Source organism: Gekko japonicus, unplaced genomic scaffold (genome assembly GCF_001447785.1).
Source record: "Gekko japonicus isolate JY-2015 unplaced genomic scaffold, Gekko_japonicus_V1.1 scaffold230, whole genome shotgun sequence".
Taxonomy (NCBI): Eukaryota; Metazoa; Chordata; class Lepidosauria; order Squamata; family Gekkonidae; genus Gekko; species Gekko japonicus.
The window spans coordinates 264,680-277,352 of record NW_015161410.1 but is presented as its reverse complement, the minus strand read 5'-3'; the positions used below and the strand labels follow the sequence as shown (position 1 = coordinate 277,352).

Sequence of the window (12,673 nt, the reverse complement as noted above, 5' to 3'; positions counted from 1 at the left end):
TCTGCAGCAGATTTCAAATTCTAAGATAATGGAAACCCTGGATAGTTTTAAAGTACTTACTGGAAAAAATGCATTAATCATACTTCTGGAGTGAGAGCGCTCCAGGGGCAGTGGGGAGGGAGCACACACTCCCAAATCCTAACCACCATTAGTGTGAAGCCAGACTGACTTCTATGCCAGCCCATTTGTCGAAGTGATATCTAAAATAATAACTCTGCTAACAAAGAAGCAGCTGCAACAGAACCCACAACTTAGTGAAAATGTAATCCGGTTTCTAAAACCTTAAGCAGGGCTGACCACCACACTCAGAACAGAATCTAAAAGAGCCAGGAAGGAACTGAAACAGAAATTCAGAAACAGTTATGTGACCACAGACTCAGGGAATCTCTACATGTACAACGAATTCACACTACCATGAACCACCCTTTTATCCCACAAGTCCCTGATGTTAAAGAGGAAAAAGGGACTTGGGAATAACTGGAAGTAGGAGCCAGCTGGTGGGATGAGCAAGAAAGGGAAAGGGAGGTTTCCAGCTGTGTAAACAGTCCATAGCATGTGAAATATTTGGGATAAGGTCTGGTGTAAGTATCATACACAACTCTCTCTCTTTCAGAGGAATGTTACTGACATTAGTATTACTGAGAAACGCCTTCAGTATTTTACACCCTGTAGCCATTTGCAGATGCAGCCCCATAGCTAGGCTGACGAGCATTGCATTTTTTCAAGATCTGTCTCTTAAACCCAATCCTTGCTACAGAAGGGAAGTGACAGCTTTGAAAGAGCCACAGACAAAGCAGCTGTTGATGAGGTTTATTCCTTAAGCCATATTGAAGTGGCAGGGAATGTTATCTAGTGTAATATCTCAGATTCCTCATTGGAATATCGATTTTAAAAGAAATGGTTGTCTATCTCCCCCACCCCCAATTACTAAACAGTCACATATTCCTTTTGTAAACAGTAGTTACATAATGTACCCATTTATGCTCATAGGGGACACTGGAGAAAAACCCCATTTCCTGCTTCCCAGTGTGGATCATTGTGAGAACAATATTTATGTAAGTTGCACTATCCCAAAGGACAAGCAAGATGGGATATGACCTAACGTTCCCAGAGTACTGTAAAACTAATAATGGATTGCAGAAATGGGAAGAATATTTATTGAACCTGGGTGGCCATCAACATAAATGTGGACAGTTTGCAGATGCTGAAAGAGGGAAATATCCCTACATAAGCAAAATATATATGCTTTGAAGATAAAAGCCATTTCTGGGTTAATAGCATAGTATTTCACAGCAAAGGAACTGTTGGCATAACTTGGGGGCTGCTTTAAGACCTGCAATCCAGAAAAAGTTAATATTCACCATTCATGACTGAATTAAGTGACAGATTTCAACTCAATTTAATGTGATCTAAACTATCTCTAGATTAGGACTTAAGTCTTTCAGTATTATGTAACCTTTAAAAACTCCACTCAAAGGATACAATCTACTGGGACACCCCCCCAGACAGTGCAAGAGCCAAGGGATCTTTGTGCAACTGTACATAATACACAACACAAACACAACAAAAACAGGATTCGTTCCTTTCTTTTAAACATTAATTTCCAGAATTTGTGATACACATATCCAGAGTATCCCTTGTCAGGCTAACGAGAACCTTAGAAATGTTTCCTCTTTAGAAGCCATTAATGACTCTTATTAAAAAATTCCTGGAAAACTAAGATTTAACCAGGAGGCTTATATTTGATTAGGATGCACCATCTTCCAACAACAAAAACTAGCTTTGCCCGGATGATAAGAAAAAAATGATAATATGAAACTGGGTGTGAAGACTCTTGGATTTTATTTTAAGGTATTATTAATACCTTGAAAAATCTGGCCACCTATATGAAACTAACATGAGCTCCATGACCAAAGTTAATCCCTTTCCATTCTGTTTGCCATGCATAGCAGGTATAACGTTAACAAATTTAAGATGAACACCAGAAAATAGTGGGTTTTTTTATTGTATATAATTTAGAAACAGTCTCACTGGGTGGTAGACAGCACAAGAGTCACAGAGTCTGACTTTGTTATGGCATGAACTTTTGTAGGAAAGAATTTATTTCACCAGATGCGTCTGATGAAGGAGGCTCTAGCTTCTGCAACCCTACGCACAATGAATGTGTTAGTCTTTAAGGTTCCATAAGAGTCACCGTTTTTTTCAGCAGCAAATTTCATACAGATAGTTTTCTGCAAGATATGCAGAAGCTTTAGTTCTGAGGCATCCATTGTGAAACGCAGAGGATTTTCCAGGAGATGATGAAGAATGGCCAGAACTCTCCATGTTGGTTAATTGGCCACATACTCCCTGACCACTGCCAAATATTCCATGTAAGGGGCAGCTTATTTCTCCCCTTCCCCCTGTATTTTGGTGCAATATGTGAGCAAGGGCTACTGGTCCTTAAGCCCTTGTAGTAATCAGCTGGCAGACTTAGCAGCATAGCAAAGCTTCTCCTACTGCCCACTTTCCACAAACTGCCAGCATCTCCAGACAAAAAAACTTGACCAGCCACATACTTAGCATAACTACCTTCATTGCGTACTTTTACCTTTAAAATTAGGCTCAAAAATAAATGTTAGTACTTGGCATCATCTCTTCTTAAATTTCATTTAATAAACTCTTGTAACTGTTAGCTCAAGCTATTGCTCCAGGATAAATGCCAAGGAGAAGACAATTCAGTAAATTGTTCACATCAACAGAAACCTTGCCTAACAGTTTAAAGTTTTAAGCATCCATTACAATTTTTTTTAAAAAAATCATTATTTCACAGCAATAATTATTTGGCTTTTTGTAATTAATGTATTAGCATTAAGTATAAAACCCACTGAAAGTATCTTCTTTTTTTCCCCTTACTAAAGCGAATACTTTAAACACATTTGACCATATTTGGCTGGTCAATTCAACAAACAATTATGGACAGATCAAATGGACAACCCAAGTTAGCAGCATGGAGACAACTCTGCTTTTGATTTACTCAGTTGATTACTATGTTTTTTTAAATATGTGAATCTGCATAATTACTGCTTTTGAATCATTCTTGGTTCAGATCAGTTAAGGACTCTGTGGTCTTTGCCTGTGGTGTGTGACTTACATCCCAGCAGAGGTCAGCTGAATTCTTTTTTGCACTCTAAGAACCTTTCTGCTTGTGGAACATTGCAACTTATATTGTATAAGGTGACCTGCGGGCAGGAGGCATGCAGCTAAATATTCCTGACTCACAAAACTTTCACAAAGATAACTGAATGTTCTGTGGTGTAACAGTGAGGAGATATTTGTCCCAGCTGACCTTACTCAATGACCTAAGAACCCTAAATTGAAATGGTTGTGTAGAGTCTCTTGCCAACAGAATTATGAAAGCAGTAGAAGCCATTATGGCCAAGGAAGCTTTCATTGCTGTATGCTTTCTATAAGGAATGAAGGCAGGAGATTTCCAGCTGTTTTATGGTAAGTGTTCTGTACAAAAGTTATATATATCTCCATCCTGTTGGCTAAATAATCTAAGATGATGTCAACTCATGCAATGCATTGAGAGGGAATGATCTTGGACTCCTAGTGTGACATGGACTAAAGTTATTAGATTGGTAAAACATACTTTGTAAAGACCTTAGAGGCTAAACATAGTGCAAAGAAAAGGACCCTGAAGTGGATATGATTTGCTCCACAAACAAATCTGAAGTAGGGTCTGTGTTCAGAATCGACAGTGAGACCATGATAAATCTTCATGTGTGTGAATGAACTTGAGATCCCAAAGATCTAGTACTGGCCTCTGACATCCCCTCCTGGTCCACTCATCTCTTTATCCACAAGGAAATCCCCAGATCTACAGCATCACTATAAAGAGCTTCCTGTGCACCAACCTCCAAGAGTAATGCAAGAATTTCAGTATTGGAATTCAAGTCACAAGAACCCATCTTGCCCAAGACAGAGACAAAGTCCTTTGCTCCATCACATCATGAAATGTTTCTTCTATCAGGACAATGTTAACTCATGTTAGGAGGGGGGGTATTTAAATATTTATTTCTGGTTCTTTGTGGGATCCATAAGCAACGTGTCCCACAAACTGGGACATTTCTTGGCATCAAACGGTGGCATAGTTCATTTCAGAGTTCTTAGCAGACTCTTCAGTTTTTAGTCCTTTGAGAAAATTTTGAATACTTCTTTTAGGGGACTCTCAGAGACTACAGGGCTAGACTGGGAACTGGTTTCTGGCTGTGAACCACCCTGTCATTTCCTGAACGTTTTCTGCAATGGCTGTGCCCAAGTGGAAAAATTTGCAGTGGAGTTAGCAAGGTGCTTAGTAGCTGCCAAAGTGTTCTCCCAAAGTAACACATTTAGTCTAGCCTCTGATTGTGGAAGATAGTTCTCATTTGACAGAACAGACAAACATCAACAATGGAGCCCCCACCAAAGTATGTGCTGCTTTGAGGGCTTTGGATTAGACTACTCTTCACCCCGGTACTATTTGCATTTCTTAAAAGGACAGCACTGAGCAATAAACATTAATCAGAGATAGTATGATTACTCAAAAAGCAACAGGAAAAAATAATCCACCTTCAATACTTTAATAATCCTCCTAGAAGAGAGAAGCCAGATGTTTCCATCATGGTGACAAAGGAACTGAGGAGGATCACCCTGCCCTTCAGCTGAGATAATAGTGCCAAAAGCACTCCATATTTCAGAACCTCTAGAAGGATCCACTTTTGGTGAGCACTAAGACTCATTACAAAAAAATCCCATTGGCAGGACTGCACAGAGGTCATGAAGGAGAAATATCCTATTTTAGTAATGATTGTCCATCTGCACTTCATCGAGGTTCTGCTTTTTGTCCTCTAACAATACTGACTCATCCCTCTTATCACAGTGTGTGTGACAGAGCTGGCATACGTTTGGACTAATTTGTGAAACATATATAACTGCATACGCAGAAGGCTTCTACAATTAACATTATGCACTATATTTCCTTTTTCTTGGTTTTTCAAAGGTCTCTAAAGTGAACTTTGAATATTCTCCTTTAGGAGCTTACTATTTATAACACTGATAATGCTAACAAAACATACAATTTATGTAAATAAGATTAATATTTAATAAAATGTTGCAGTTGAAATAATAATGATTTGCAGTGTTGGGATTACTTCCCAAACTAGATTTTGTTGTTGTTGTTGTTCTTAGAGACCTATTGTGAGAATTATGACAAGGTGAATATGGAAATAACCCATCTTTGTTACTGTTCGCTTAAGGCCGAATAAATGAGCCATGCTCAATTGCTACTGAATATACTTCTGACCTCTGGAATGAACTGTAAACACAAGGATTAGGCACTCCAAGTGAACTGAAGAAAGATAAATAATTTTAAAATCTATTACAGTGAAGTTTGTCCTGGTGAGAACGTAAGTTTTCATTTGGGTTCAATACAACTAAACCCAACCATAGTTTTTAAGAACAGGTGCAAACTTACACTACCAATGTAAACATGGTCTGCTAGTCTGCATTTGATATACTCCAGCACAGTACTTTTTGCCAAACATATTAAACATTCATCTTTTAATTACTTGATTTTTTTTTTTTGGTCTACAAAGTGGTAACACAGGTTTATTTAGCATCCTGGCTTTTGACAGCCGGGAAATTGTACAAGTTATTTGAACAATCTGCTCTGCATCAAGCAGGAGAGAAAAAACCTCATAAAATGAATCTTTTGCTAAGAACCACTAAATATTTATCTTGCTTGGCCCAGGTGAATTGTGGCTTAGGGTCAGGGCCCATCAATCCAATTGTGTTAACAGGATTGTTAACAGAAGTTAACATATGGAGTGGCTTATATTCTCAGAATATAAGCCAGGAATGCTGCCTAGCTTTAAATGCAGGTAGCTAACTTCCTTATCTTTTTCTTTTTGCCATCAAGTCACAGCAGACTTATGGCAATTCCATAGGGTTTTCAAGGCAAGAGACATTCAGAGGTGGTTTGCCATTGCTTTCCTCTGTATAACGACCCTGTAATTCCTTGGTGGTCCCCCTTCCAAGTACTGATAAGGGCTGACCCTGTTTACCTTCTGAGATCTGATGAGATCAGGCTAGCCTGGGCTATCCAGGTCAGGGTCAAGGTCCTTATAATAGACTAGGGCCACATTTTTATTTAAAATTACTGCAAGAGAAATCTTATAGCCTGAACCTAAGAATTGCAGATATGAATACATGTAAAATCTAGATTGATTTGATCAAATCTGCTAATTATTCTGTACTTTGTGATATTTGGGGGAGTTTTAAAAATGTTTATATACATATGTATACCCCATTTTCCTCTTCAATGGGGATTCGAAGCAGCTTATAACATTGTTCTCTTCTCCATTTTACTGTAATAAGCACCCTGTGATACCGATTAGACTGAAAGAGAGTGACTGGCCAAAGGTCACCCAATGAGCTTCCATGGCAGAGAGGGTATTTGAACCCGAGTCTCCCAGATTCTAGTCTGACACTCTAGCCACTGCATTCTGTTGGCTCTCCAGACAGGAGACACTGCATGGAACAGAAGTGAAAATACAGGAGAGACTGTATAGAACAGAAGTGGAAATACAGGGTAACACTAAGAAAGGTTCATGAACATATGAACCATAAGGTAAAACAGGGAGGCACTGTAACATTTTTGCATTTTGTGAGTTGTGTGTAAAAATTTAAGCCAGTTTGGTGTAGTGGTTAAGTGCGCAGACTAATCTGGGAGAACCGGGTTTGATTCCCCACTCCTCCACTTGCACCTGGCTGGATGACCTTGGGCAAGCCGTAGTTCTGATAAGAGCTTTTCTTGAAAAAGAGCAGTTTCTGTCAAGAGCTCTCTCAGCCCCACCTACCTCACAGGGTGTCTGTTGTGGGGAGGGGAAGGGAAAGGAGTTTGTAAGGCGCTCTGAGACACCTTTGGGTAGTGAAGGGCGGGGTATAAATCCAATCTCTTCTCTTCTTCTTCTTAAAAGGAGGCTTGCTGAAAAGGTGCATGTTGTGCATACCAACAAGTGTGCCAATACAATGTCACAGACCCCAGACAGTTGTGATATTACATGGCCTTTGCAAGCAAAAGCGCAAAACAAAATGTTTAGGACTGAGATGTAAAAGCCCTCCTTAGCATTTACATTTGTTAAATTAGCATTTCATCCCATCATCTTTCCTCATGCCTGTCAGCTCAGGCCACAGTCAGAGGAATAATATAAGCCTAGTTTTCTGGGGCTCAACCAATCCTATAAAAATGTTACACACTTAAAACTCCACACGCTTTGATAAATGCCACTTAACAGGCCTTAATCACAGTCCATAATATATGCATGCAATTCACTGCAACACTGTGACATCTCGCTTACCAAGATCTCAGAGCTACTTAAGTTTTGGTATAAATGCTAACCATTCCATCAGGTTTTTTAAATACAGCTTTCCAGTTGACTGTTTATGTTTTACAATGTGATTAAACAGAGAACCCATTATTTTAAAAAATATATAATCACCAACATGCATGGGGCACTGTGTTCAATGAATCATGCAAAAAAAAAAAAAGAGTAATATTTTCAGGCTTCAAAGGTGAATTGTTCCTAATTAGAGCTAAGTAATGTTACCACTCCTGTATATGGAATGTTACTGTGTCCTCTAGATCTACCCTAATTAAAACAACATTCCAAAGGTCAAAAGCTAACATGTATTAATAAATTATAAAGGCTCCTAATTGCTGCTGGTGCATTATTTTAATTGCTAATAAATTCATGTGTAGGAAGTTGGCATCTTGGCCATTACACAGAGAAAGCAAAGTGACCGTGGATCATGGTTTGGAGTGCATATTCTATTAATTACCTATTTTTGCTCTAATCTAATGTTTTTATTCAATAAGGAAAAGAAAAGGCCAGGCAAACCTTTCAGCATCACATATCTAATTGCCACCTTGTTGCAAAGATGGGAGCTCCATTTAGGTGTAAATCCAAGGAAGATGGGATGGGACTTTTGCAGATAAAAGCATATTTTTTAAAATCCTGGCATTAACAGCGCCTGTAGATAAATACTCAGATTTCTTAATAATTTGGTCTCTTATGGCACATCGCTTTGTCGAGATCATAGCCCAAAGAACATGTCACTGAAAATCTTTGGAGAGTGTAATTGTCTTTTAAGAACTCCAAGAAGACAATTGCTAGAATCAATTTTTTTTCTAAAAGTGTCATTTCCCCCCTTCGTGTTATTTTTCTAAGATACTGTCAATTAATGATGGTATATCGTAATATCTGAATTATTTGCTACAATAAAAAATCCAAGAGTCATGCAACAATTAAAATATTATTTTCCATGCATTGTGACTGGCAGCTCTGTAATTGTAGCTGCTCTGACCAAGGTTTCTATGGCAACCACCCTACAGTCAATTCTTACCTGTTTTCTGGTCATCCATTGTACTGAGCTTAGTCTCGTCAGCTACTGTTAAAAGGTAAATGTATAACGGTTAGCCCTGTTAGTGCCCACATCCCACATGCATCCACTATTTATACTTTCTTTAAAGTTAGAAGACACTGGCAACATCACTCTTCATGCAAGTACGCAATGTTACATAGACAGTCTTGAAGGGGCCAAAAACAACCAACCAGAACAAGCAAACAAAAAACCAGCCCAACAACAAATGTAGAAACCAACAACATGCGTTGTGTCAGTCATTTCCACATCACAGGCAAGTACAATGTGTTATTCACATGCTAGCATATCAGAACTAGCCAAGGCAAGTCACCACCCCATATGTTTTAGAGGGATTTTGGGGTTTAAAAGCCCACCAGTGTTATAAAAACAATATTTACATATTTTTAAATTTTCTTATAATTTTTTAAAAACTCCAAGTACATAATTCCTCCTATAGGGGATACAAAAGGCTTGGCTAGAAATGCTTATTTCTGGCTATTTTAACTATTCAATAGGTTGTCTGATTTTTATTTTCAGCCTTTTTTTGCCTTGATTTAATATTATCTCTGACGACATGGCATGCAGGGGTGCATAGTTATCTGGCTCTCTTACTCTCAGAAATTACCCATAAGAGAATTCAAACATTATACCAGCAAAATGGGAATGGCAATTTGCTATAATATTACCAATCAGGAGCACTCCTGAAAAGTTTTCAAGAGTGCTGGATATGGTTTCCTTACCTATTCCCATTGCTTGTGAAAAGGAGATAGATATCACTGAAAAATGTTGCTTGTACAATATGCATTTCATTACAGTATGTGGTTTTGAGCTTCCCTAAAGCAGGGATATTACGCCTTTCAATTTATTTTCACTAAGGGTACCACACATCAAACCCACCTTAAACACTAATGAATTTATTGTGGCATACGCTTTTGGAAGCCAGATCCTACTTTACCAGGTGTGTGAAAAGAAGAAAGTTTCTGTTGTCGAGTTTAAACAAAGACCACCATGGCAAGTAATCAAAAAAAGAGAGCAGTAGGTATGTCAAATTACTATGTCTAGCAAACACACACACAAGATCTAATCAAAGACGAATCCAATCAGAGTGGATGTAACCTACTCTTGACTAGAGGCAACTTTTGATTAATTACCCCAGCAACATGAAGAGCAAAACATGACACCTAGGGTGGGGTCTCTACATACGGCAGAAGGAGATGGAAATGAGGAAGCAGAGCACTGTGGTGCAGAATGAATTTCAGAATGAATATGTGAGATCCCATTTTGCCAAGTTCCCTAACATTAATAATTCCCATGGGAATGGGAAACTTTCAAAGCATGGGGAGGACTAGGCCACAACTTCTCTTTCCTCTGATACACATTTTTCCATCTGAGGATTATACAGAGAGTCTTTAATAGAAGCTTTAAACATATGAATCTCAATTGCCTGTATTCCAAAGTGATACACACACCATTCTACCATTGCAAGATTCTACCACTTCATCCTTGCATGTGTAGACCAAGCCAAAGTCTCGGCCGCTCCATACAGCAGCTTCAGTCTAGAATCCCACAATGCAATTATGCATACAAACATCCTACCCTATAAAATGAAATCAGCTTTCTATCCATACCAAAGTGTTCCCATTACCACCAAGAGCACTCTGTATAACCCATTGTTTACTGCCAAGCATTATAACTGCAGTGACTGGCATTTGCTTTACACTTTCAGATATACCAACAATTTTAATGTTTATGTCAGGCATACTTAGGACAAAACAAAGAAAAACCAATAAATAAGGCCAGATGGACACTTAGGAATCATCTAGTAGAAGTGAGGCCAGCTACAGCATACAGCTAGAACCTCTTATGTTCTTCAAGGAGTGAAGACCCATCATGAATGATAATCCTTTCCTCTCACAGATATTGCTTACACAGTGCCTTCCAATCTGAAGCAACTGCTTACCAGTTGGACCAAACAGTGATACAAATCTAGGAACTAGCCTCTGCAACAACCCCTTGTGCAAACTCTACCACTGAACCTACTCAAGTAATACTATCACAGAACAAGCAAGTCTGGTTATACACTGGTTGACAGTGTAAAGAGCTTGTACAGCTGTACCTTTTAAATGTGTTATATACCATCACCTCCCAGCAATGCACTTCTCCCATGTACATAAACCAATGGATCAGTATCCACACAAGAGAATAAATAGGCACAAATGAGATGTTAAATATGGTAGCACATACAAATTAGTGAGGGAGTACTTCAATTTCGCAGGACACCGTGTAGCAAACATTAGAGGCCATACTACATCAAATAAGTTTCAAAGGGAGACATCACTGTGAAGTCAATGTGTTAGAATTCATCAGTACATTTGACAAACTGGGTCTCAGTGAAGATATGGGATAAATGGGTCATTACAGAAAATAATTACTCCTCTAGCTTTTTATTTATGTTATCCATCTGTCCATCACCAGTGGTCTTTGGGCAAGAGTGTGTAACACCCAACTTAATTGGATCTTGCTTGTATTAGATCTTTTTCACAGTCGTGCTCTACCTAGTAATGTGACATATCTGCCTCTTGTTTTACTTTGCCCTTTGGCATACTTTGTAAAAACAATTCTCCTTTTACAAGGCAATAAGGGTACCAATTTTTGCAACAATTTCATAGGTCTGGTGAAAGTTTACATCACAATAGTGACTAGAAGGCCATAGATTTCCTGTTCTTGCTGCAACACAGGTACACACTTGGGAATTCTACACTGAAGAAAGTACTGTGTGACATGACGCTTGGCTGGAGGAGGAGGAGGAGGAGGAGGGCAACAATTTCATAGGTCTGGTGAAAGTTTACATCACAATAGTGACTAGAAGGCCATAGATTTCCTGTTCTTGCTGCAACACAGGTACACACTTGGGAATTCTACACTGAAGAAAGTACTGTGTGACATGACGCTTGGCTGGAGGAGGAGGAGGAGGAGTAGAAGCTCCTTTCCCTTCCCCTCCCCACAACAGACACCCTGTGAGGTAGGTGGGGCTGAGAGAGCTCTGACAGAAATTGCTCTTTTTCAAGAACAGCTCTGACAGGAGGAGTGGGGAATCAAAGCCGGTTCTCCCAGATTAGAGCCCACGCACTTAACCACTACACCAAACTGGCTTAGTCTCCTAGAGAAGCATCATGTTAGGCTGTAGGCAGCCATACCCGGATATAAATTGGGGATGGGATCTCTGCCTGAACTAGAACCAATGATAGAAACTTGGGCTGAATCCAGGCTAGGGCTTAAACTCAAACCTGGAATCCAGATCCAAGTATGGTTGCAAAACAAGTTTACTTTACTGGGACTTCAGAGGGGAGGGACAACACAAGGCACCAGCCAATTAATAAAGAGGTATGGCACAAACTTGTACTGATCTCCAGTAATACACGAGCTCTACCTGAATTGCAGCAAGTGGACAGTATTGCTCAATTGGTCAGGCAAAGGCATCAGACCAGATACCTACTCTTTGTACCAGCCATGACCATTCCCATTTCACATTGCCTGTCAATTGCAGGGACCGATGGTACCTTCACTTTTATGGCTTCTAACACCTGATTACTGCAAGTATACCTTTAGGCCAATTCCCAACTTCCTCCTATGAGGTTTTCAGTAAAAGAGCTCCTGACAGCAAGTCCCTCTGAAAATAAAAGACCTGGCTTCCATTCACATTGGACTGGTGTTGGAATATTAGCCCTAGAGTAGGTTACGCAAAACTGAAATTCTTGGCTAGGGTTGTTACTAGCAGTCACTGAGAATTACCAAAAGCTGGAGTTAAGCAAAATTTAGCAATTTAAAAATTGTTTTAAAAATTGGCCAATTGCTTTTCTAGTGTGTGAAAAGTATGCACACACTCACACATTGAACTATTATATGTAATGCACCTATGTATATCCAGGCAAACAGAAAACACATTGAATGTTAAAACTGTACGGACATACAGAATTAACTTGGTCAGGTTATATTATGAATTCTTCATACCACACCTTATTGAATCCAGCTGCATGGGCAAATCAAATGCCTGGCATAACAAACAATATGAGTGCAGCACAAAACAACAAACAACATAATTGCAACCTGAAGAAACATGTTGAAATAAAACACCAAAAAATAGCCTAAACTCAATACCTAAGTCCATACTCTTGGATTTTCGTGTCTTAACAAATTCCAACTGGCTGGCATCTGAAAATTGCTTTGT

At 39.1% G+C, this 12,673-nt stretch overlaps 1 protein-coding gene across 1 annotated transcript in view; it reads right to left on the bottom strand.

The window, feature by feature from the left end:
• Window positions 1-12,673, bottom strand: part of PARD3 (par-3 family cell polarity regulator) — a gene marked incomplete at its 5' end in the record, with an annotated part of 471,015 nt that overhangs the window by 200,747 nt on the left and 257,595 nt on the right. The window contains 2 exons of the mRNA XM_015426744.1: window positions 8,428-8,472; window positions 12,604-12,673. The exon at window positions 12,604-12,673 is cut by the window's right edge and continues 15 nt beyond it. Coding sequence (XP_015282230.1) covers window positions 8,428-8,472; window positions 12,604-12,673 — 115 coding nt within the window. The remainder of the gene's footprint in view (window positions 1-8,427; window positions 8,473-12,603) is intronic.